At 44.0% G+C, this 26,274-nt stretch overlaps 1 protein-coding gene across 4 annotated transcripts; it reads left to right on the top strand.

Annotated features, from left to right (window-relative positions):
* The first annotated feature begins 3,239 nt into the window (after nt 1-3,239).
* On the top strand, nt 3,240-25,360 carry ubp1 (upstream binding protein 1). Of its 4 annotated transcripts, none has more exons than XM_080787934.1 (15): nt 3,240-4,517; nt 11,363-11,514; nt 12,622-12,698; nt 12,893-12,998; nt 13,759-13,865; nt 14,185-14,337; nt 14,630-14,740; nt 15,739-15,846; nt 17,054-17,163; nt 17,876-17,951; nt 18,501-18,594; nt 19,137-19,227; nt 19,716-19,834; nt 20,413-20,607; nt 21,017-25,360. In XM_080787934.1, the coding sequence occupies exons 1-15, from the start codon at nt 4,402-4,404 to the stop codon at nt 21,052-21,054; spliced, it is 1,653 nt and encodes a 550-aa protein (XP_080644060.1). In that variant the 5' UTR covers nt 3,240-4,401; the 3' UTR covers nt 21,055-25,360. The 4 variants fall into 4 exon arrangements, with proteins under 4 accessions (XP_080644060.1, XP_080644061.1, XP_080644062.1 ...); XM_080787935.1 differs by having other exon boundaries at nt 3,241-4,517; nt 17,894-17,951; XM_080787936.1 differs by lacking the exon at nt 15,739-15,846 and having other exon boundaries at nt 3,242-4,517.
* Nucleotides 25,361-26,274: the final 914 nt, after the last annotated feature.

Genomic DNA, 26,274 nt, shown 5'->3' with positions numbered 1-26,274 from the left:
CAGTGCCAGAGACCCAAGACAAAACCTCATCCTCACCGGCAGGCCCCGAATGCCCATTACTCAGATTGCGTACATTTCCCAGTGGCCTGCCTTGTGTAATCTATTCTGTGGCGAGTCATGCGAGTCATGGCCTTGCAAAACAAGAGGAAAAGAGTTTTATTTAAATTCAGCCCAGAAACTCTGCTTGCCGTGCAAGCCACATCAGTGAACGCAGCAGGCAATTTTTTCATTTTCTTTCTTCCCCCCCTCTTTTTTACGTGGCCTGGCTGGCAGAGCCTGCTGCAAGAGAAATAATAATAGTCACCCGTCAGTCAGTTGTCACGAATAGTGATTGGTCAAAATGTCTATTTTTATTTTTTTAATGTGATTGTTTTAAATTGTTCTCCACCTGCTCCAAGACCAGCGCTGTCATAACCAGATGTAACGTGGTGTGTAAACAGAGGTGGTCGTGGAGCAGCTATAGAGGGCATGTGTGTGACATCATCATCCTACCGGTATGTTATGTGGGAACAGCTACTGAGTGGCAAAAAACTACTTTCTGGCCTTGACAGCCCATACATCCAAACAGAAATGTCCAATCTGATTGCATTAAAAAAAAGTTAAACTCACTTTGCCACTCGATTTGCCATTCATTTTATGCATGCGCATACCCTCTATTCTATTTTGACAAGTAACATGTATGTTATATACAGTCACCAAACCCATATTGTCAGTAGGAAAATGATGACAGGAGAAGCTGAAAAAGTAAGAGACAAAAACAAAACGATGGGAGGCAGAGATGTTTTAAATAGACCAATATATTCAGAGCTCTCCAGTGTTCCAGGGACACAAAACACACCCGTGTGAAGTGAGGGGTGCTCATCATCGTACATCATACATTCATTGTCAATGGGAATTTTGTGTAGAACAAAAATTGCCGATTTGCTCAGACACGTAATTTCTCCATTCAATGTCAATGGCATTTAATGTTTGTGTTAGGACAAAAATCTACACTGTATAGCTCAATATAGGAGGGGCCCTCAAAAACTAATAACAGCAATTTCAACACAGATGTCCTGACCTATACTGTACGTTCTACAAAAGCACTAAACCAGTTCTTTAGCTCGTTATCGTGGGGAACCCTACTTTAAGTTGGCCAGAGTAATGTGTACTGTTGAATAAGAATATGCACAAAGAATGGGGAGGTTTACACATCAATTCAAAACAATGAAAAACTATGGGGTGTGTCGGGCAATTGTGTGTGTGTGTGTGTGTGTGTGTGTGTGTGTGTGTGTGTGTGTGTGTGTGTGTGTGTGTGTGTGTGTCACTGTATCGGGTGATGTTTGTGTGAATTGTATGATGTGTGCAAGATGGTGTTGTAACGTGTGTGAAAACATAACTCTGTAGGGCTGAGGCCAAAACAAACAACGTGCTGGTCCAAGGGTGAGAGAGTTCAAGGCTTACCTACCGCTGGGAGCCAGGTCTTCCCAGTTGTACATTGTATGTTGTCGAACAGGCTCCTGCAAGACCAAAGGAACAGTTAACACATACAGGCCCTGATAAATCAAGATAGCCATCATGAATTATTCTATTGAAAAGAAGTTGATGTTTTTGATGGCTCGAGTCTGCAAGAGGCTGGGTGTCTAATATGAGAGTTGTCTGTGTTGTGCATGTCCAGAGCTAATCTCAAGTGATGGTCCGTGTAAAGTGAGGGGTGCTCTTATCATCGTACATCATCATGACGTAAAATAGACACTATGGTGTAAAATTGTCAATTAATTGTCAATGGAAATGTAATGTTTGTGTAAGACAAAGTTTGAGCACATACACCAAAAGCTGGACATAGGAGGGGCTATAGCACCCCTCAAACATAATTTGTTAAATATACATTTTATATACCGGTAGCCTATATATAAATTAATGTGACCCCAAGTTGGTTGTGTGGGAACTTGTGATGGTGGCAACAGAAAAAAGGAAAACTTAAGATGCGTTGTAAATGCATTCTCTAATAAATATTCCAATTAACAGAATATTAGAAATTTCACTATAAATCAAATGTGAGTGTGTGGCATTGCCACAAATATTTCCTTGGTAAAATCGGGTCCTGGTATAAAAAATAAAATACAAATATTTGAAAACCCCTGATGTTATACTCCCTCGATCACCTTTTTCATCACCTTGTCAGAATAACCTAACTAGTGCCTGCAGTATATTACCGTATACATGATAAGTAAATAATTGTAGTAATAAACTAGAACTGCACTCTGTCGAGTGCCTACTTGCTTGTTGCACACAAGTAGGCCGCAGAGCGCAAGTACCTGTTGACCACTACAAACTGTCAATTATCAGCTTCAACGTTTGAAATATTGAATTATTAGGTTTAGCTATTTGCTACGTACCTAGTTTTTGGAGGTAAAAAGTAGTAACGTAATGTTGTAATTAATACGGATGAGTGACGGCTTTCTGATAGAGGGCAAAATGTTTGTGAGGTTACCACCTGGGCCTATATAGGCCAGCCGCAGGTGTGCCTAAATAGTAATTAGTATAGGGCCCGACCCACCACTAGAGGAGGAATGAGGTGATCAGCTCCCACTCCACCCCACTCACAGAGTACCTTTGGCAGATTTACGGTATGTAAAAGAGAGATTGTCAGGGGATCACTGAAATGACCATGAATTAAAGAAAGGTACAATAGTGTAGTGTAAGTATATAATCTGAAATTTGAAACATCTTGACAAATCACCAAATGTCTCTGCAGTCTGTATTTGAAAGGCACCAGTTCCAGAGAACTTCTGGGAACTTTCCCCATGTCTTTCTTACTTAATTTCAAATAATATTAATAATATTATAATATAATTTCGATATATTTGTCATTAAATGTTTGACGAAGGACCCCAATCCCAATGGAAACAAGCTAATAGGCTTCCTTGATTTAATGTTTTCCCCCTGCAAACTGTTAATAAAGTTTAAAGTATGATTCAATGAATCAATCAATCAATTGAATGTCTAATTGGGGCATTTTTGGGACCGTTGTACTTGTCGCCACTAGAGCGAGGCGAGCGCCTCTCGCCGATTGCGCCCCTGGTCACGCGCGGCGCAAGGCCGTGCGATTGGCCAATCGCCACCCATCGATGCCCGTCGTCCCTCCCTGCGGCTGCTGGCTGGCTGCTAGCCACATGCTAATGCTACGTTCGTACGACGGTGCCGCACCCCCCAGTATAGCGGATCTAGAAGCTCACAGAGCGCCGCGTCCGCCACACGTGGTGAGCTTGTAGATCGCCTGTGTTCACACCGTGTTACGGACGAAGTATCCGTCCAGCGGGGCAGACAGAGGCAGGCTTCCCCCCAGACAGCAGAGGGTGCTGGGCGGACAGGACAGACGGACCGTCTCGCTTGCTGTGTGTCTGTCGGTGGAGTGGAGCCATGTTGATGCTGCCTTGGCTTTCGTTAACAGCAGCACTTCATCTTTGGCTCGTTGAAAAATAAAATAAATAAAGGAGAAAGGAGGGAAAAAAGAAGAACCACGTACGTTCGTCACGACACGGCAGCATCTCCCGGAGCCGTGGCATTTTGTTTTGGGGGGGATATAATAAAATGGAGTACACTGGTAGTAGGGTGGTGGTGGAACCGCGATGAAAAGAGGAGAAAAGCGGTTTCGGGGAGCAGCGCCGAAGCGAAGGAAGGAATAAAAGGAGGAATATACATTCTATTCATCCTCCTTCAGCGAAGTCCTCACATCAACAACAAGTTGTGTTGATGCTAATGCTAACTGAGCACCACCGCCACACGGGCAGACAGGAGGAGGCAGCACCGTGGTGGGATGCGGTGGACGCCGCAGCCGCGGCATAAAAACACCCGGCCTCTCTGCCTCTTCCTGGGGGTGGGGGCTTTTCTGTTGTTGTGCTAACCGCCGTGAGCTAGCCTGGTGGTGGTCTGCCGGGGAGCGGTGTGTTTTGGCCCGCTAGCTTCAACGCTAGCCCCGTATGGGCTAACGCTTTCCTTTGTACGGTTAGCATGCTGAGTGATGACACAACCGACATAACCCTGCAAGCAAGCCAAGTGTGTGGACGCTAAACTTCACAGTGTGTGAGTGACACGGCACGGCTTGCCTCGATTCATTGTACTAAAGGGAATCTCGCTCAATAAAAAGACAGTATGGCGACACCCGCGTCGAGCTTCTATGGAATATTATTATCGGTTTCCCTCCTGCCTCACTTCCACAGGAGGAGCTAGCCGTGCTAGCTGCAGCAGCAGCAGCTTAACTTTAGTTTCGCCGTGTTCCACCTTCAGCTTAGCGGGCTGCGGCTGCAGTGCGCCTGGCCGCTAGCTGATCAGAACCTCCTCCTCCTTCCTTCCCTCTGAAGCGAAGAAGCAAAGCTGGCGGCCCTCCGAGTCGAGGCGGAGGACAAAGAGCTGGGAGCCATGGCCTGGGTGCTGAAGATGGACGACGCCGCCATCGAGTCGGGGCTGGTGCACGACTTCGATGCCAGCCTGTCGGGCATCGGACAGGAGCTGGGGGCCGGCGCCTACAGCATGAGGTCAGAGCATGTAGTGTGTTAGCATGCAGTATGCATTGTATGCTTTCTTCCTTGTTCATTAGCCAGAACACTGTCATATCCACTTGGCAAATAGTAGATGGAAGGTACAGGTTGTTCCCTCTGCTCCTTGTGTGCACTAAAGTGTGTTTGTGTGTAGCCCACATATATTCAGTTTGGGAAGATTTGTTGTTGGTCCATTTCTTTTAGTGGTATGGGTAGTGGGTACTGTTGTAGGTGATGTGGGAAGAGACATTTCTCCTACTCAGTCCAGGGTTGCGTGATTCGGGTCAAAGACAAAAATCCCCCACCACACACACATTAAGAGCAAGAATGTCTTTCTTGAGTGATGAGGCAAGCCAGCTAGGGTGGCATCTTCTTAGCAGCATTATTGACTGGCACATAAGACACCCCTGGGTTGATTGGACAGTGGTTCAAGGACCCCCTAACTGATACGCACACCCATTTGAAAAGATTGTCTCTGCCAGGGACAAAGCAGTGACCCCCATTAGAGATTTGTCAACAATTCCCCAAAAAAGCAAAACAAGTAAGTAATTTTGTTGAGGGTTCCATGGACCCCACATTGAGAACCAGTCAGGTGTAGGGAAGACAGGAACAGACTATTGGTGCATTGGAGCCTGGAGGAAAGGGAGACCCAGTTGTTGTCCCTCACAGGAGCCATTATATCACCAGAGCAGGGTTCTAGGTTCCCATAAGCACCCGTGGCACTCGATAGGTTGTCGGATGATGTACGACGATGATATCACCCACATTGTCTCACGAGCATTGTCAGTCAGTGTCCGCCTTATGAAACAAATACCAGCTCTGTATCAAATATGCCCATCGTTAACGTGGAGATTATTTCCAGTGTGCTTTGTCCATGTGTCGCCACCTTTCTCACTCTGTCTCGCCGAACAGGTTTCCTCTTCACTGCGCTTTTTGACTGTCTACATGTCTACTCTGACAAGTTGACATGTGCCAGGAAAAATAAGCTGGCCATATAATACTCTGGGGAGTCTGGGTGGGCAGTATCCCTTTCCCTTTTGTGGTCATGCTGGGGTCAGAAGATTCATCTAAACACAAGACAATAATTAAAAGCCCTTTTGGGATACGGTTTTAGTTCAGTGTTTGTCTGGAATTCCATTATACATGTGTGGGTGGGGGCTGTTGTAGCATCTACTGAACCAGTTAATTCTGTGTGCTGTTTACTGACTGTCATGTTGTGAGAGGACAGGGAGGTCATGTTTGTGTGATGTGGGTGAGAAGTTCCCAGGATGTGCAGCTGTCTTCTTATCAGCGGCTTCTCCAGCCATCTGCTTTTAATGTGCGTGTAGCTGCATGTGACGCAGGCGACCACATGAGTCCACAGATAGTTGATGAGTTTAGCAATACTTGAATCGTGTGTAAATTAGTTGGAAGAGAGAGGGAGAAAAGTGCATGTGTGAGTGAGGGTCTTGATTGGGGGGCATGTTTGGAGTGACTCCGTCAGCAGCAAGGTGGGTACAGTAGGAACAGAATGTCTCGCTGTGTGTCAGCGGAGCTTACTCCTCGGGTTTCAGGAAGCCGATGAAGTTTCCTGGGCAGCAGGGATAAACAGGGCTGCGGCCCTGTGACTGGCACCCTGTGGTTGGCACCAGCCGGGCATTCACCCCAGGAGGGTTATAAATTAGCTAGTGTGTGAGAGAAAGTGATGTGCTGAGACTCAATAAAGTTAACATATGCAGGGTGGGGTTTGAAAGACCAGGGCTTGACATGGAGTGTTAGTTGGAAAATGGTCCATAGAGGGGTATTGGAAGAATGGCTTTGGAGTTGTCAACGTTATTTTTATAGCTTTGGCTTGGTTATAGAAACGCCGGCATCACAGACTTGCCAGTAACGGAGTGCTTCAATTAGTGTGACACCACGGTCCAAATTCCTTCCATCCTTGGCATGGATTGGAGACCGTTGCTACACTGCTGCAGTCTGGGGTCTTTACACACACTCTCACACACACCACTATGAACTCGCTAACACTTATGCAATATTTGTCAGGGTGACCTGAGGACAAGCTGGTGTCCATGCACCTGCCAAGCAAGAGGGCAACAAACTACAAAGTGTGTGTTTTTGAGTTTGTGTTTCTTATCTATGATTGATTGTTATCTGTGATGTTTAGTTCTCTCACCCTGGTGTGGCTTTGGCTTTATGCATACCAAGGACATATCTGAGGACATTAGGCCAATTATGTAGATTGGGCAGTATCTACATAATTGGCCTAATGAAGAACAATACTTACATTGGTCAGTATGGGGGCCGCCCTAGTGTAGCGGTTAGCATATATGCCTTTCATATGGAAGGTTGAGGGTTTGAACCCTTCCTGCCTGGGGTCCATGTCAGCAAGGGCATGCGGTCTCAACGGGTTCCCAACGCCAAATCAAATGGGTTCAGATCTGAGCCAAGTCTCCTGAGGAGGTGTGCCTCAAGCCTGTCCTAGTCTCCAGACGTAAAAGCAAAAACATGTAGATTGGTCACTCAGTATATGGATTGATAATCAATTCAGTGCAGCTGAAGCATGTCTGGGAGGGCTTAACAAGGTAATAGTTATTCAGTGATTGATTTTTAACATCTTGATAGGTTAGGAGTGGACTGTTGGTTAACTGTGGCATTAGGAGAACAGAACAATGACAATCAATTGTATCGAGACTGAGTAAACGATAGACAAGGAAGTCCATTCAAAAGTGCTGCTCTACTCTACCGCAAAGTACAGTTCTCGCCAGGTCCCTCAAGTGTTGAGTAAGCACACAGATTGATTATCCTGGTTTTCAGGTAAATACTAACTTCAGTTCTCCCCTGACAAACCGTTGTGTGCTTAAAGTAAAGCACCTGTTGAGGCCCACGCATACTCCAGTTGTAGGTGATAACTAGAGATGCAACCGATCCGATATTATATTGGGATCGGCCTCCGATCCAGCTTAATTAATGTATCGGAGATCGGATTTGACGCCACCGATACAGGAGGGGGACACGTGTTTAATATTTACTACAGTCCGTCCTGCACAGACAGTGCAGTGAGCAATTCCAACCTCCAGTATGTACAGACTGCAAACAGTTTATAGAATAAAGCCCCACTAAGGTGCAATATAGAATGGAATCACTTACAGACTTAACAGTATTAAAAGTATAAAGTTTACCCGTCGTCGCACGGATCAGTCAAGCCACTGCATGCGCAGTTCAGTTGTGTGGAGCTGCGTTCTGACATTGTTGTTGATGAGATTGCTCTTGTAATCCATTCTTCTGCTATATATTAACTGCTGTGACGATGATGATGAAGAATAAGCGCGTTCTGTCTGTAAGGCTCAAGGCTTTTGTCACATGATAGTGCAGCTGATTCCAGGCATCACATTAGGGGTAAAAAAGTACCATGTGTATATAGCAATAATAATAATTACTATTATTATTATTATTATTATTAATAAACCATAGTATTAACAGGTTACATGCAGGCATCACTTTAGGGGTAAAAATGTACCTTTGCACTTAATAATAATAAATCATAGTATTAATTAACAGGTTGCCATTTCCTTAAGGTTTACAGGTTAAACACTTCGTATTGTTATTTTTACAGGTTAAACACTTAACCATAAACATCCCCTCTTTGAATTTAAATGTAAGGCATTTTGTACAATTAATAAATGGCTTATTGAAAGTTAATGCATTTTTTGTATTTATTTGTTTTGCTAGCCTACAGCAAATATCGGATCGGCAAATATCGGATATCGGGAAATTTCAAAATTAATATATCGGATCGGAATTGAAAAATCAGTATCGTTGCATCTCTAGTGATAATCTACTAACCTTTTAGGTGATGTCGGTTAGTAAAAACGGAGAGATGTTTTGGGTCACCTAACTTGGGTGAGCGGTGAGTCACTTATCACCGCGGTGATAAGTGACCAGTGACGTCATGTTGTAGTTTTCCAACCACTGCTGCGAGTAGTTGTCTCCTAAGAAATGGAGTATGCATGCATGGGCCTTAACAGGTGCTTTACTTTAAGCACACAACGGTTTGTGAGACTTAATTTTAAAGATAATTATAAATGTATTATAACACATTTATTTATTATAACACCTTTCATACAAAAATCACACTTGTGTGAGGGAGTGCCTTTCATCACAATGATGACGTCTGCTGATGTCAACAACGTGATGTCCAATCATATGAGCACATTCCGTGCTAGCTCAGACAGACAGTCATACACACAAAGCGTGTATGACGCTAAAAAATAAACAGAAAAATAAAGTCAATACCTTTTACAATGTTTAATGTAGATAACTAAAATGTCAAAAAACAGCATGAGTATATGGAATGAAACCCACTACAACTAAACAAATTGATGGTTCTGATTACTTCCTGCTGTTCAGCCAGATTTCTAGAAGCTAACAAAAGTCTACACCTGTCTTTTTGTGAGTTTATCAGAAAGAGAAAGGGAGAGTGAAATTACATTATGTGAGCTTAGAATGATCTTTTGGACAAGTGGGTTAACACCTTTACTGTACTTACTTGGAATAACAGGCAGCCTTTGCTGCTCGGTAAAGGAAAATGCTTAAGTACCAGCAGCTGTGACTGAATTCTACTACATTTTCAGTCCTTTTGTGGGGAATTTTGTAAAATAACGGCCAATAGTAATAATAACTATTGCCTAAGGCCAGTAGTTGTAAATAGAGGCGCTCCAATCGATCTGCGATCGATATTTGATACCGGTATTAACTCCATATGACATGATATCGCCAATTTACAAGATCTGGAGAAACCCAACTTTTCTTTTTAATATTTGTTTTTGGCTAGCCTATTCTGCCTTTATTGATAGATACAAGTGAAGATTGACAAGAAACCGATCTTTTATACCTCGATCTTTGTGGTATAAAACTTAAAGTCAATCAGATTTATAGTATAATATTGCTAGGCATCTTTGTGACGGGCCTAAACATACCCCACACACACGGGAACAGTCTTGACGTGGGTTTTCACATAATTATTTTGGAAATTTTCAAATGTTCTCCTTACGCACAAGATCGGCATCGTGAGAAACAATCGGTGATCGGGATCGGTCCCAAAAAACCTGATCGGACCACATCTAGTTGCAAATGTGTCAAATCTACCCACAACCTCTTTAAAACAGAACTGGAAGCTGAATGCTGTTGTGCACGCCTCAGTTTCCGCAACGCCGGCATGCTGTGTAAAAGCAAAGCACACAACAGATGTTGTTTTGCTGCCGTGTTAAAAAAAAGGGGGAGAAAAGCACACATTAATGACGTCTCCTCTCTTCACACCATTACTGCTGTAAAGTGGTTTATGTTCAACTGCATCTCCAGCATGATGAGTGATAATCATATACCCTTTCCAGTTCTGCCCTGCTTACCCCCCCCCCCCCCCCTCCAGCAAGGCATTATCCAGCTAGGAGAGCAGACCGTAATAAATCCTTAAATTAAAACTTTAAAATAACCTGCTTTGGTCAGTGATAGAACAGGAAAGTTGTCCTCCAGCCAGCCATTTATGTTTTTTAAGTGCCGCCGTATCAATTCCATCGAATAACTGCACTTGAGTAATTCAGTTTTGGACTCACTCCAATATTAATCACTGTCTTAAACCCTATTTACTCTCCTCCCTTTTTCACTCTACGTCATTTTCCGTACGATTGAACGTGATCCTAATGTCAATTTGTTGTCATCATTGTTGTAGAATGTATATTATTGTTTAGGCACTAGTAGCTCATACTCTTGATTCCACTGCTAATGAAATGAACACTTACATATTCACTCCACTACATACCTGGCCTACACGGCATGCCTTCTTATGAGTCTCTCAGCCAGGAGGGCTCATGGGGAAGAATCCCGGCTTCCAAAGGCTTAAGTGTTTACTGTTTAGGGGAAATCTGCCAGAAAACAGGAAAATCCTTCCATGGCACCTACGAAGGGGGTTTCTCCTGGCTTTTAAAGAGGCCTGGATGGCCGTGTTGCCAGCAGGCTTACATGGAGATGGCAGTAGATGGCGGTAGCTCACAAGTGCACTCACTTGAAACTCACTTTTGAGGGAATGCCCGCTAGTGCAACTCATTGTAGTTAATTAGTCAGGAAAGAAATTGTATATCGTCCCTGTCGGGTGGAAAATTGGTATTGTCCTGCCCAAAACCTTTGATCCAAAAAGAATGTATCCAGTGGATCTGGTATAGTAAGTTTCTTGTTTGTTTGTTTGTTTGGTGAATTAATTGTTTATAAAACCCACAGACACACATACTTAATATAATAACCACTTTCAGCCTGCCGTCCCTTTGTCATTAGACTCATTAATGGTGAAAATGGCCAATCTAAAAAGCTCACAATGCATCGCATCGAGGTGGGTTGTGAGCTTGCAGAATAAAAATATGTAATATATGGAGATACAAGGTTTCTGCCTGACACAGCGACGACATTACATGATTCTCTTTACTATGCACGGCCAGGACAGCTATACATGTGGACCACTGTCTATTAACCCATTCTGACCTGAGATCAGATTCTAAAAATGTCTTCTACATCCTGACAGTTTTCTGAAAAAGCTATGTTTCTGTCAGTCGTTCTTAGATTTTTCTAAAATAGCAGACCTACAAGCTCGGCTATGAGGCGAGCTTGTAGATCTGCTAACACCAAAATGGTTTAAGGAAGCTAATGGGGAACCTGTAGGCTGCTGCACGCTGTCTGAGGCGACAGAGTCAGACTGGTCATTTCATATGGGTTTTAGCTCCATCTCTGTCTGTCCTCCGTCATCGTCCACCACTGATTGTCTCTCTGTGTGTGTGTGTGTGTGTGTGTGTGTGTGTGTGTGTGTGTGTTTCCAGTGACGTGTTGGCCCTGCCCATCTTTAAGCAGGAGGACTCCAGCCTCCCTCCAGACGAAGAGACCAAACACCCTCCATTCCAGTATGTGATGTGTGCTGCCACGTCGCCCGCCGTTAAACTGCACGACGAGACACTCACGTACCTAAACCAAGGTGAGCACAGCACGCCGCCGCGCGGCTGCACTACACGTCTGTGACTTGTTCCAGACCCCGTTGATGCTGTGCTTTGGAGATAACAAACTGGAGAAGGGTGCACACACGTATTGGTAAGGTGCTAATGGCCTTGGGCTGTAAATATAGAAAATTAAGAAAAAGGTTCTTTGTAGATAAACCTAAGAAGTAAAGGTGTTTGCACATAGGACGCGTTTTTCGAAAAAAAAGAGGAAGAGTTTTAGGACCGGGGTCGATTTGATCCATTTTTCGCCGCTGTCTTTCACATATATGGTCTTTCACCCTTTGAACAGTGCTGTGTTCTTCCAGACCAACATGATCTCCGCGGAGAAGTTGATTATCTCGTTGAAGAGCACAAAGTAGGCTACTTTATCAAAAGCCAGAGTGGGGGTGAAAATAGGCAGCAGTGAAAATAGGCCAAATGTTGGCAACTTGGCATCGTTTCTCTGTGCCCAGCCCCTCACAGCAGTGTGTTTATGCCCCTCTGCTTGCTCCTCCAGGTGTGGCATATGCCAGCGTAGCTCTGACCTTTGCATGATCTTATTAGACCTACAGTATGCTAGGATTGACGTGATATCATAGTTTCTTTGAAGCACTACACTGTTCTCTCTACTTATGTGACTATTGACTAGGATTTATGCCATTTACATTGATTTGACATGTGTAAGTCGCTCTGGTTAAGATGATCTACTAAATGCCTACATTTTAGGCACTCTTGTGTTTTAGGCTATTGCAGAATAGTTTGAGTAAATGGCCACGCCCCCCTACTACTTGTAGAAGGGGATAAAGTACAGATAAAGTACACTAAAGTACACTAAAGCGCGCAAGTTGCCGTGTTGAACATTGCGTTCGAGTTGCAACCCGATATGGACAGAATAGTAAATCCTCGTCCCCCAGAGTCCCGTAAGTAGGGAAAGTCGCGAGGGGGGCCATTTTCTGAATGAGATTCCGCATTCATTTGCGTGTTAGAGACTAACCGTTTACCTTAGACTAAGAGGCTACTAGCGGTGATGTGGGATTGACATGCACTTTCGATGTCTTGATGGTTCTCCCTTGCTGTCCCTAAACTCGTCCTGTTCTGTTTCTCAGGCCAGTCTTATGAGGTGCGCATGTTGGACAACAGGAAGGCCGGGGAGTTACCAGACCTCCAGAACAATTTGGTGAAGGTGAGACTGTTGGCTGACACATTTTTCAAATGCTCCTGCCGCCTAAGAATCTATCTGTACACTGGATAGTGGAATAGTCTGGCTTTAGACACAATACACTGGTAAACATTTGGTGCATACATAATACTGTGTGTGTGTGTGTGTGTGTGTGTGTGTGTGTGTGTGTGTGTGTGTGTGTGTGTGTGTGTGTGTAGAGCATAATCCGGGTGGTGTTCCACGACCGTCGGCTGCAGTACACTGAGCACCAGCAGCTGGAAGGCTGGAGGTGGAACCGCCCAGGAGATCGTCTGCTGGACATCGGTACATTTGGATTCTATAGAATCCAGTGTGTCTTTATATGAAATGATGTTGCGCACCAAAAATGGCAGATGTACAAGCTTGTGCTTGTACATCGGCTATTTTCTGTCATTAGTTCTATTATGATTAAAAGAGTATTTGAAGTGATCAAACTAGCAATAGTCAGAATACAACTTTAGAAGCATCTTTCATAAACACGTATGGTCTCTGAAATGTCATAAAAGCCAAGTTTAAAGCCTCAACGTGTGATTTCTTCAACTGGTTGGCTGTATATAGAACACTGTCTAATTGATAATTTTATATATTATTTTGATTATTACGTTTGTTATCGAGTGTTTGAGTCAGACGATTTCATTCCGCGAAGTGGGGCGATCTTTAGCGGCATTTTTCTCTGAATCCTTTCTCCATCCTTCAGTCTGGATTGGCAATTAGGTGATATTTGGACCTCAATGAAAAATCTTCGATGCCCCGCGGTTGTGCTTTAAAAAAAGGCTGATTGCAATTCTATACGAGCGCTCGCATTTTATGTTTTTTGTGCAGCAGTTATTTTAACACTGAAAGATCACGTACACACCCTTTTATATGGCTTTCTTTAGAATTGAGAGTGGGTGGAGAGGAGGTGGAGGTATAATATGCTACCCAACTCCGGAACCACATTCAAAACAGGATGTCACAGTTATTATGTGGTCAGATTTTATCTGGACTCTCATGTGTGCAGCTTGGTGTTCATATCTGTGTGTACTCGTGCGTGTGTGTGAGGCAGATATCCCTATGTCGGTGGGAATCGTGGAGCCCAAGACCAACCCCTCGACGCTCAACGCCGCCGAGTTCCTCTGGGACATCACCAAGAGAGCCTCTGTCTTTGTACAGGTAAAAGCATGGATCAATGTTCTCAGTCGCCACGACTGGTTTCAGTCATTTTGATTCTATAGAAGCCAACGTGTCCTATGAAATCCTGTCGTGCACTGAAAATGGCAGATCTACAAGCTCGCAACATGTCGCATCACAACGCATTGTGAGCTTGTACATGAGCTTGTAGATTTATTTTTCTTTAATCCAAAATCCAAATCCAAACCTCAAATAATTGTGATTAGACAATTATGTAATACGTGTGGCGGGCCTAATGATTACCGTATGTAATGACTGTCGGCTGACACAATGGCGTCTTGTGCTTCCGTGTGACCACCAGGTGCACTGTATCAGCACGGAGTTCACTCCCAGGAAACACGGCGGGGAGAAGGGAGTCCCCTTCCGGATCCAGATAGACACGTTCACCATGGAAGACAGCGGGGAGCACACCGAGCACCTGCACTCTGCCTCCTGCCAAATCAAAGTCTTCAAGGTGAAAGCTACTCCCAAGCAGCTGGCCTCTCCATCAGTGTTAATTTGGCTAAAACTATGAAACAGACACACACACACACACACACACACACACACACGTTATGTGTGTGTTGGTCGACACACACTGACAAAACTACATAAAAAAAAACTAAGCTATGATGACTAAGAATAAATATATAATATTGACAATTTCGTCGATATATAAAAAATTAAAACTAGACTAAAATGTTAGCCTCTCTTCCAGCCTTGTCCAGTGTGAGCACTCACTAATCCCTCCTCCTCTTCTCCCTCAGCCAAAGGGGGCGGACCGCAAGCAGAAGACTGACCGGGAGAAGATGGAGAAGCGCTCGCCTCAGGAGAAGGAGAAATACCAGCCCTCTTACGACACCACTATCCTATCAGAGGTCAGTATGACCTCAAACACAGACCCCCGTCACCCTGTTGAAAACAAGGAACCAGAACCAGCCAGACCTCTCCCCTAGATCTGAGTTGAAGACTGGTCTGAGAGACTGTAGTATGGCTCTAGTATTAACCAGCTCTAGGACTTATTGCAGAAGTGCTGTGCATATGGAGCATGCGAGTCTGACAGCAGATACCCCAGTAAACCCCACAGTTTAGGAGGAGGGGTGTTGTATTTTTCTGAATATCCAAAGCCAACAACACAAGAGTAGCGATGTTGCGTTATGGATTAAACGGTGTGGAAGACCGCAGCTTAATCCATGAACAATCTGCAACAACTCCCTGAGTCCCCGCCTCTCTCTCTCTCTGTCTGTATTTCTCTTTCTATGTCTTTCTGTCTCCCCTCACAAAAGAAAAGGATGCCTGTGGCTCCAGCCAGGGAACAATCAAAAAGCAAACCGCACAAAAGAGCAGCACAGTCCCACAAGCCCATGTACACAACACCACACACACAACGCTCTAAAACGAAACCACGCTCTCCGCTAACCATTCTCTGTTCCTGGCCATGACTGGATGACACATACAAACAGACAGACAACACACACTAGGGCTCATAAATTACATTTAAATTTCGATCTTACAAATTGGACAATCTTCGATAATGATAATAATAATAATGCATGTTTTTAAATAGCAAAAACATGCAGAACACATTGCACTTGTAGTTACACTTGAGGTTTAATGTTTTTCATTTGAATCTACCAGACCGATAGGCCGGGTGATGCTAATTTTCTTTCAGTCGTTACATTTTACATTTCCGGCGTTTTAAGTTTTTCCAATTGTTTGTTCATTAACACACTCATAGCAGGCGTCGGTGTTGTATTATGTCCGGGTGGGAAGGAGTGCGCGGAGAGCCTGTGCGTGTTGGTTGTGTGTGTGTTGTTGTGTGCACGGCGCGGTGCAGTGCTGGCTGGCTAACATGTGCCTGTGTGTCTGTGTGTAGATGAGGCTTGAGCCCATCATAGAGGACGCAGGCGACCACGAGCTGAAAAAGTCCAGCAAACGGACGCTGCCCGCCGACTGTGGTGACTCCCTGGCCAAGAGAGGCAGTGTAAGCACCTGCTCTGTCCCACTCATACTCACTCCTCCTCCACCTATCACTCTATCCACACAGACGGGTGAAGTACGGTAGGCTGCTAGCTAGGCTCTCCTCTGCTGTAGACTAGATGTGGGGGTAGATGCTGCCTCTTAAGCAGGAAGGTCTCCTTTCCCCCATTGCCAAACACCCCTACCCCCACCACCCTTCCACCCCCCACTCTCCTAGTACCAGAGTAGTTTGGTCCTGTGTTCACTACAGGAGCGCTAGAGCCCCTAGTCTGAGCATGTCGCAGTATGAGAACATTTGCGTCAAATAGCCGATCTACAAGTTGATAACATGTCGGGAGCTTGTAAGTGGCCTTTCCAAGCCACGTGGCCCACAGCTTATCTCCTGTTTCTGTAGTGTGAGGCGGCTTGATAGAGAAGTGATGATGCTAGTGTGACACTCACAGGGACTTGCCCCCAAACCTTGATGCGAGTGCCAAACAGGGAGGCATTGGGTACCATTATTAATAGTGTTTGGTATGACCAGGCCGGGGATTGTACCCCGACGTCGATATCAGGGCGGACAAAATAACAAGGCCACTGAGCTGGTAGCATGTTGTGAGCTTGTAGATCGGCTATTTTTAGCAAATGAATTTGGTGTAGAGGGGTGGGGGGAAAGGAAGGGAGTATACATAGACCCCTGGGGGACCCCTGGTCAATGAGGTGTAGACTTTGAGTGGTTAGTCAAGGTATGTTCACACCGGACACACTAACAATTTATTGAGCGACACAATTCACTATGTGCAAGTGCAAATTGTGCAAGTTGAAAAATGTTCAACTTCAGCCGTTTTCACTGAAGCAAATGGAGCAAATATCCAATGTTGGAGTTGGATAATTAGTTTGTTTGCTGTGTGTGTGTATTTTCTGAGCGATTCATTCAACACTTGGTAAATGGTTCTAGTAAGAGAGAATTGCCTGTCCCTGGTAAACAAGCATTGTGCTCGCTTGTTTTACTGTGTTCAACAAACTCACTGGCAACACACACCAGACACCAGATTCCCAAAATGACAGTTGAATAGTTGTGACGCCACTCCTGAGATTCATGCGATTGATTCTTATCGCGTCCGGTGTGAACGCACCTATTGTGTGTGTGTGTGACTGTGTGTATGTGTGTCTGTGAGCGCACACATGTAACTGTGGCCTTTATGAACGTGTGTTTGTGTGTGTTGTCCCAGTGTTCTCCGTGGCCCGATACCGCCTATGTCAGCAGCAACCAGGCAGCTAATAGCCCCTCCTTCACCTCCGCCCCACTCTCTACCTACACAGCCTCTACCGTACTGGACAGGTAACTTGTGTGTGTGTGTGTGTTACTATACTTGTGACTGTGAGTAGAGTTGGGATCTGGAACTGCAGGAACAAGATACAACACTGGGGAACCAGAATCGGTTCCATCAAATTTGGAATTTGGTTCCGTTTCCGGAACCGCTTTTATCGTTAGACCTGGTATGTGGACTTCACGTCAGCTACAGACGAATCGACGGAGCGGCGCCCTGTCGGCCATGCTGCGGTGTATAACTGTGCTTAATGTGACACTGCATAATGTGACTGTGCCCAGGGCAGCCCTCTGTGGATTTGTCTATAGAGGGTATGCACGTGACGTCATCATCAAACCAGGAAGTTATGCAGGAATGCCTACTGAGTGACTAAAAACTACTTTCTGGCCTTGACGGCCCATGCATCCAAACAGAAAAGTCATATCTAATTGCATTAAACGACATTAAACAATGTTAAGCTCACTTTGCCTGTCACTTTCCCCACTCGATTTGCCACTCGGTTTCCCATTCACTTTATGCATGCGCATACCCTCTATACAATGACAATACCGGTGGTGTTAAGACTTTATTTTATTATATTTCAAACACCACCTTAAGGTGGTTAAGAGAGTACAAATGGAAACGAATCATTTGGTTCCATCCTAAAATGTGTAGTAATACAAAAGTGTGTGTACATTTAAACTCTGCATCTCATTGATGTTCTCCAACACTCTTGTCTAAAAGCTGTCTGTCGTCCTCCAGTGAGTCGTCGTCACCCAACCACCAGGTGGCTGACACTGGCAGCCTCTGCTCATCAGAGGTACGTATGTGTCCACTCTGGGGGTCATAAAGGTCCACACAACAAACAAACACGTGTTTTATACACCCTTCTAGTCTCGTGAGCCAGAGACTGTTGCCTCCCACAATGTTCAAATGCTTCCATCACACACAGTCTGGCGCAACGGAAGCTCTGAAAAGGATCATGTCTTTTCAGTCGCTCAAATGTGTCCCAATATATAAATCTAAATAATCAAGGCTGTATAATGGCTTGCTGCTTATCAGAAATTCTAAAATTCTAAGATGTTTTAAAATATATTTCTGTGAACTGAAATTACAAACGGATGACGGCTTCTGTTCTCACTTTCGGGAGGTGTAGTTCCAGACTCTATAGCATTTGGAGATTGTGGAATAGTTGTCTGGCCACGTGAGAGTATACATCTAATGATCTTTGGTTAAACACTTTATTAACACTTTGCAAATAGTACAGTTATACAATAATGATATAAAGATAACACAAAAAGCCCAGAGCTGCTTGTTTCCATTGTGGTCCAGCAGTGTATTGATGCTTCTGTGTTTTGGCACTTTGCAGCAGCTGAGTCCCACCGCCTCCATACAGGACACGCAGAAATGGCTGCTGAAGAATCGCTTCAACTCGTACGCACGACTCTTCTCTCACTTCTCAGGTACACAACGCAGTTTAAGACGGTAGGAAGTGTAGGGGCGGTGGGGGAGTGGGGAGTGGGCTGGTTCAAAGGATCAGTCCCATTCTTTCTTGATGGTGAGGTCCCAGGACAGGTGGTTGCGTTTGTCGTCACACACCCGCAACGAAGCGTTCCCTTTGTATGCTAGGGGTTCTATTTGTATGCTAGGGGTTCCCTTTGTATGAAAGGGGTTCTATTTGTATACTAGGGGTTCTATTTGTACACTCTGAGTTATGGGATAAAAATAAAGAAAAGAGAACCACTGGTTTAGACAATGAATGAATTCCCATGATACTGTATGGAGCTTAGCGTAAAATGCCGAATTGATGGGAGGGAAATGAATAGATGAGAGGGAATTTTGTTCCCAAAATAACTTGACTACAGACTGTTTACACAGTATTATTTGGTATTAATTTAACCAATTTGTGCAGCCGTAATATCTCCCCTTATCTCTTTAATTTTGTTCATAAATAATTGTTAATTGTTCTATGAAATAAATATTTTGTTTTTGGCTGCCTGTGCAGGTTCTGATTTGTTGAAGCTGACACGAGAAGACCTGGTCCAGATCTGTGGGCCGGCAGACGGCATCAGGCTCTACAACGCCCTGAAATCCAGGTGGGTCGACCACAACCAACCACAAATACTTTCTGCTAGAAACGAGGGTTTTCTCCAAAATATCGGGCATTTCCTCCAAGAGCGGTCCCTTAATTTAGCAAGGTGGTGTGAGTTTAGAATCCCTGATGTGTGGTTCTTCCCGTTGGACAGAGTTCATGAGTTCAAGTCTAAACCATTCTGGGAGGAATAGAGTTTTAGCCTGGTTAATAAACCAGACCGAATCAGCCGTTGGCAAAAAGAGTATAGCACCCATGGCTATTTGTGTGGATATTGCGCCCCCAAATGGCAATGGGTTGGGGCTGCAAACGCTTTTCGAGATTTTTCAAGTGGGTCCTGATCCAGAAAAAGCTTGTGAACGGCTGGCTTATATAACATGGAGGCTAATGGCGTTGCTCACAAAATGCTTATTGCTCTTAACCCCTGTGGGGTACTGTGTTGTGTACACAGGTCAGTGCTCTTAACCACTGTGGGGTGTGTTGTGTTCACAGGTCAGTGCGTCCCAGGTTGACGGTGTACGTCTGTCAGGAGTCTGCAACTGAGAGCCCCTTGCTGGAGAGACGGTGTAACAGTGAGAATGGAGACCACACCAACCCGTCCAATTTATACGGTACAACAGCTCTCTCTGCCTGGCTAGCAGTGTTCTATATTACGCATGTGTGGGTTTGGTGTATCTCAGCACCACGCTGGGTAGTTTGTGTACTAGTAGTATTGTATTGTATTGTGAGGGTCAAATGTCCCCACAAGTGTGTGTGTGTATATATAGTAGAATTTGATGAATAGACACTTCAAGGACAATGTCCTTACGAGAGGACGAGTTTTTAATGAATTAAGTTGGATCATGTTCTGATCTAATGTCCGAATAGCTCTCTGTTGCTGGGCGATCGATAAACCGGAAATGGTCCCTCTGGCAGTGAACCGTTTCAGCAAAAACGAGTTGTCTCGGATTCTTTTCTTTTTTTCCCCAGATTGCGGGAACAAGTTTTATTCACGGCTCATAACTAAAGCATTGCTGGTTTCAGTTACAAAATGTATGTTTCTGGTGAATTAAAATGAGACTGCGAGATATTTTACACACATTTTTTTACTTGCGGTTCACGGCCCGGACACAAGTATATTAATCCAAATGTGTGTGTGTGTGTGTGTGTGTGTGTGTGTGTGTGTGTGTGTGTGTGTGTGTGTTATCAGTGTATCATGCTCTGTACCTGGAGGAGCTGACAGCAGCGGAGCTCATCCGTAAGATGGCCAGCGTGTGCAGCCTTCCACTGGGGAACATCAACCAGGTGTACCGCCAGGGTCCCACCGGCATTCACATCCTGCTCAGTGACCAGATGGTTTACAACCTGCCCGACGAGAGCTGTTTTTTGATCCACATTCTGAAAGGTGAGTCCCCGCAATGTGCCACCTATAACCTGGCTGTCTTTGAATGTTCAACTGTTGTTGTTGGATGTTTACATTTGAATGCCACTAGGCCTAGCATTTTTCTGCAGTCGGGGAGTAATCTTATGTTTTTTTTAATTTTTTTAATAAATGAATGGCCTATTTTATACTTTATAAATGTGGTGTGTGGGACCCCACATTTGAAAGCCTTTCTGTGGGTTTATAAATATTTAACCGATTAAAGGTTATATTAACAAGAGCTACATGAAAAATGAAAAGTAACAGTTTTGGACATGCAAGGTTTTCAACGAGTAACGATATAATAAGTCCACATTTTGGTGCTCGATAGATCCTGGTCTTATGTGAACTGAACACAACTTCCCTTTCTCTCTCTCTCCGTCTCTCCCTGCAGATGAATTGGGAGAGGGTCTGCACCTGGTGTTGAAGTAGCATTGAGGAGGAGAAGGGCTGACCACATCACTAACACTCCATCCTCTTTGTTTTCAGAGCAGAAGACTCTCTGTCTCTCACGCACACACATAACCTCCTCCCTCTTCACTCTCTCTCCATTGTTCAGGTGGTTGGGGCGGATAAAGGCACAGAGACTGAGCTTAAGCCATGTAAATGTTAGAATCTGACATGGGTGGGTCCATTGTTTCATATTGAAAACACCATTAAGAGGACGGAGGTGAGTTTTTAAAGGAACTGACGGAGGCGGCACTTGTGATGAGCTATGTCGTTTTTTTGTTGTCTTTATTTTTTATTTTTGTGGGGGAGGGGTGTTTGAACAGTCCCCTACAAATATAGGGGGACTTCCAAGTCACAACACAACCCCTACAAAGGCCAGTAACAGTACAAATGACCTCCATCCGCCAACTTATAGTATATAATATACATATATGGGAGAAGGCATCCTCTAGCTGCTTTGCCTGCGGAGCGTTTTGAGCATTGGGCTGTGTTGTTGTTCTGTGTTCCCTGGATCACTGCTTCTCAACGTGGGGTTCAGGGACTACCCAGGGGGTCTTAATTAGACCCTTAACTGGTCTGTAACCCTGGTGGGCCCTGGACCAGATGTTGAGTACTCCTTTAACCATGCTAGTTCACACCTGGCTTTAAGATGAGTCCCGGTGGGGCATGGGGGCCCAGTAGGATGTAAAAACGGCATGAGACAGTGTATTTTAGATGATCTAGTTGGGCTGTTTGACGTGTGCGACACTGTGCACAACCGAGTAGAACTCTTCCTGGTTGCCGTTTCAACCAGCGGGGAAGTTTTAACATGGCAGCTGTGAAAACCAGTGGCAACAGTGCTTCTTGCTAAATGTTGTAAATATTACAAGGTAGCGATGGTGATGGCGATCCCTATTTTTCCAAGGTGTCGATCTGGCTGATTCATTGGCAATTATTTGACGTTTTGGATTACATCTGTATCGGCAATCATGCAGCCAATTTGTCCCCAAGTTTTAACCACTTTGAACTTGGCATTATAGGTAATAATAAAATATATATGGTGTGTATATATATAATTAAAAAAAGACATTGGCTATTTTTGAAAATCCCACCAGTTTTTATAATTTCTTTCAAAAACGTACTGGTTTAATTTTCATTCCCCACCGGTCGGGCTCTTAATGGCAGCTTGCTGTGTGATGTATGTACGCGTGTAGTCTTTAATGTCGGGTGTATCTGGACATTGATAATGAATACTTTATTTGTCCTGAAATGTAAGGTACAGTCAGACATTTAGGAATTACATTAAAATAATTACACAAAAGTCCTGGGGACTTGGGGACAGGGACTGACGGTCAGTCGCCGATCACAGCATCCTTGAACAGTGGTCTTCAACCTGTTCTGGATCTGGGCCCACTAGAAAATCTTGAAATTGTTTTCTCGGCTTAACCATCTCTGACTAAGATGTTTATTTTAAATGATCGATTGTTTTTGTTCCGGCTTGGATCAGTGGAACTACTGTATTGTACTTTTAAGTTCCTCATTATTGGTATCAACAATGAAAACAAATTTTCAGGGTTTTAGAGAAATTCTTTCTTTTTTAATTTTTTGTTTTACACAATCCTGCCCAGCCCTCTAGGCGGGATCGTGAGGCCAGTGCCAGAGAAATGTGCGAAATAAGCAATGAAGAAGAGCCACATCCGCCCGACCCGGAAGTGATAGCCCTCCATATCTGTAGTGTAGCCTCACTCCAGGCTGTGTACTAACGCGTGGACGAAGTTCTTAGCGCGACCTCAGATTCATGTTTTATTAGGCTATTAACATGGTACTTTATCCCATTCTGAGCACAAAAACCACTAATAATAACCATGTGCATGGGCGTGTGCTCTTTAATCAAATCTCGTAATGTCGAGGTTGGCACAGATGGATTAAATAGCTAGCTATTCATGAGATATCTCGAGGTTGGCACAGATTGGGTTAAGATATTAATGTTATATTATCATTAAAATCTTTGCAGGCCGACTTGGTCCACAGGTTGAGAATCACTGTCCTAGACCTAGAAAACAGATTTCTGGACGTTGTGGCTCACGGGCCTCAAACTGTCCGTCTGTCATGCTCTCATCATCACACTAACGAATGAATGAATGATTGTGAAGAGATGTCCAGTCAAACCTGCTGTGTCATCATACCTGATCGTGTTCTCTCAGAACTCTGTTCCAAACATATCGTTGCTGTCGGGCAGAAACATCATCTCTCCATATTTATTTTCGTAAATGAACGCCCTACTTGATCATACTACAGTGTCACACAAAAACACCAAAGGTAGCACATCTACAACATTGTAGATCTGCTACTATTGCTTTATATATATATATATGTATGGTTTCCACTCGACAGATACGATATGTTTTTATGGAGCTACACTGCTACAGCTTTTATAGTTTTTAGTTGAGGCTCTCTGTGGACGCTGTCGTGAAGTTACCACTGCCATATGGGCTTGTAGCTCTCATTTAGCATTAAACCTGATAAATCATGTCGCGCATCGGAAAAGACAGGTCTACGAGCTTGTGGAGATATGAGCTTGTAGATCGGCTATTTCTGGAGCATGCAACCAAGTATAAATCAGGCTTTACACACGTAGTACACAGACAGTACACCCAATGTGATTTGGTTCACAACATGATTTTTCATGATTTATTATTCTCCAAACAAATAATGTATTATTTCTCTTACACAAAACCCGTATTTTCATTCTCTTAATTGTCTCTTACAAAGATCCTGTATATTACTATCTTTAGTATGCACCCGCTGCTGTCTGCATCTCGATTCAATTTGTGATTTAATCGCCATTTAAATTGTCAACAGTTTTAATCGATTTACGATATAATGTTACTTGGCATTCAAACCCACACCAACAAGGACCAAACAGGTTCAGGACAGTGGGGATTTATCTGAGGTTGACAGGGTAGTTTTGAACAGGTTTCCCACGTTAATGAAATTCCTGGAAATATATATATTTTGAAAGGGTTCCAGGCCTGGAAATGGTTTAGATTTAATCAAATGTTTTGGAAAATGATTGGTACATATTGTTTGGCGATTGATTTTGTTCATAAAAAAATGTGTGGGAACCCGTTTGAAGCCCGATTTGCTAAATGCTACCCTTTTTTTGTTGCCAGGCTGTACTGCACGTGCTCTGCATGCAAGGTGTTAATTAACCAACCCCCCGCTATTCCACGATCCGCTCGCTAAAGCCTCATTTATCCTAAGTTGCATGCAGTAAATGGCAGATATACAAGCTCACAACGCATCACATTCGTCATGCCTTGTGAGCTTGTAGATCTGCTATTCACTGAGCACGGAACTGATGATGCAACTAAGTATAAATGGGGCCACATTACAGCGCTCTGCGTTCACGCTGCAAACCGTAGGTGTGGAGAAATGACGGCACACACAGTAAACGTCTAATACCTGCAAGCTCTGTGGGGTCCTCTGAGTGAACACTGGCCTGACGCACTGTGTTGCTACCGTCTGAAGTTACACGTAAACTGTGGGTTTTGAAAGTTGCCATATGGGTTACTTAATACTTTTTTAATTTACATTTTACTGTCCCTCTGGGTTGAACAGTGTATAACGCGTGTGTGTGTGTGTGTGTGTGTACACGCACCATGTGAGACTGACTGCGTGTGCATGACGCCTGTCGTTTTCCCTTCTTGCAGACGTATCCACTTAAATAAACCCTATAATATACTTCGCTGTACGTCATGGGGTGAAAATGGCAAGATCTACCCGACGCATGTGAGCTTGTAGTGAGCTCTTTTCGCCGATTGTTCGTTGGCCTTTTTTTTGTTTTTTTGGCCGAATGTTCACCCTATTGTGAGACACCGCCCAATGCTTGGGTTCATGTCGTTAATTAACTATTGTTTACCTGTAGTCACATGAAGTTTGTTTTCCCCTTGTCGGCATGGTGATATTAACCGTGTTTAGTTTGCCCATGTATTGAAGAGCATGGAGGGAAGATGTGGGTTAGAATGAGAGAGGGCGGGATATTTTTTTAATCCCATCTCTTTAACTTTTGTTTTTATTGTTCCACAACCTTAAAGACCAAGTCTGCACTGAACACCACAGAACCTGAACCGTATATAGTCTCCCTAGTCCTTACAACGTCATGCCCGATCTATACTTTGTCGCACACCGTGTTGTGTGCCAAAGAATAGCTGATCTGAGGTTTTAGATTGGCTGTTTTTTAAAGCATTACAACCGGGGAGCAACTTAAGTTTAAATCACCCTTCTTCACCATTCACTTTTTTCATTTGCCTGTGAGGGAGGTTTAAAAAAATAAAAAACCTGATCAGAATAATGTCAAAACTTAAGAGAGGAGAAACAAAAAGCATCTACATCTATTTATTTATTTTTGGGTTTGTTTTACTTCTCTACCCATCTTGTACTCACCAGTCGCCAAACGTCAACGTAATTCGGCCACATAAGGTTTACCATCCCTGGTCTGAGGTGCCGGTGGAATTAGGGGTGTGTTGTAACCCATTTTCCAACATCATATTGCATGTATTCACATGATCCTATGGATGTCTGAATATAAACGGCACACTTCAATTTGACCTAAACTGTAGAGAATAATGGGTGGACAAAACCATTTGGGAGATTGGCACAGCAAGCACAACATAAAATTACAAAATTGTTACGAAAAGCAACACTTTGTGTTGCGTGTTATGTAATTTGTTTCAAGAAGTCAGATTTTCAGCCTGCACTGTACCCACAGCCTCATACTAAATCGTATTAAAACAGAGCAAACAAAGTTACACTTACATTTTGCAGAAACCATAAGTGGAAAAGCCAATTCGCATCTTTGCTCAAGGGCCCTGTCATTTAGAGATGCCGATTGGCTCTTCCACTTTTGATTTCTGCAACACATTGAATTCACATCAACACACTCTGCAGTGATGATGTGAATTCACATGACCGACCGGGATGGTTTACCAAAAGAAACGGCCCCAATCCACCGGCAATTAAAATAAATGTATACAACCAAATCCCAGAGCTAAAAATCTCCCAAGTGTGGCGACTTTTAGAGGTTACAGATGAGGCTACTAATCTCACACCAGAGGACTGTTGCTACTGGGGGATGAAACACAGGCACTACAGTATGGTAGCAAAGCTCAGTAAATCAACGCCATTACTGACTGAGTATTTGAAACTAATTGAGAGTGATAG

The sequence above is a fragment of the Protomyctophum bolini genome (genome assembly GCF_963924005.1).
Source record: "Protomyctophum bolini genome assembly, chromosome: 17".
Lineage (NCBI taxonomy): Eukaryota > Metazoa > Chordata > Actinopteri > Myctophiformes > Myctophidae > Protomyctophum > Protomyctophum bolini.
Note: the sequence above shows the minus strand (reverse complement) of the source record. Positions and strands in the feature narration are given on the sequence as shown.

Coding starts and splice junctions, on each gene's coding strand:
- ubp1 (XM_080787934.1), top strand. CDS start 4,402: ATGGCCTGGGTGCTGAAGATGGACGACGCCGCCATCGAGTCGGGGCTG. Junction 4,518..11,362: donor GCCGGCGCCTACAGCATGAG/GTCAGAGCATGT, acceptor GTGTGTTTCCAG/TGACGTGTTGGCCCTGCCCA. Junction 20,608..21,016: donor TTTGATCCACATTCTGAAAG/GTGAGTCCCCGC, acceptor CTCTCCCTGCAG/ATGAATTGGGAGAGGGTCTG.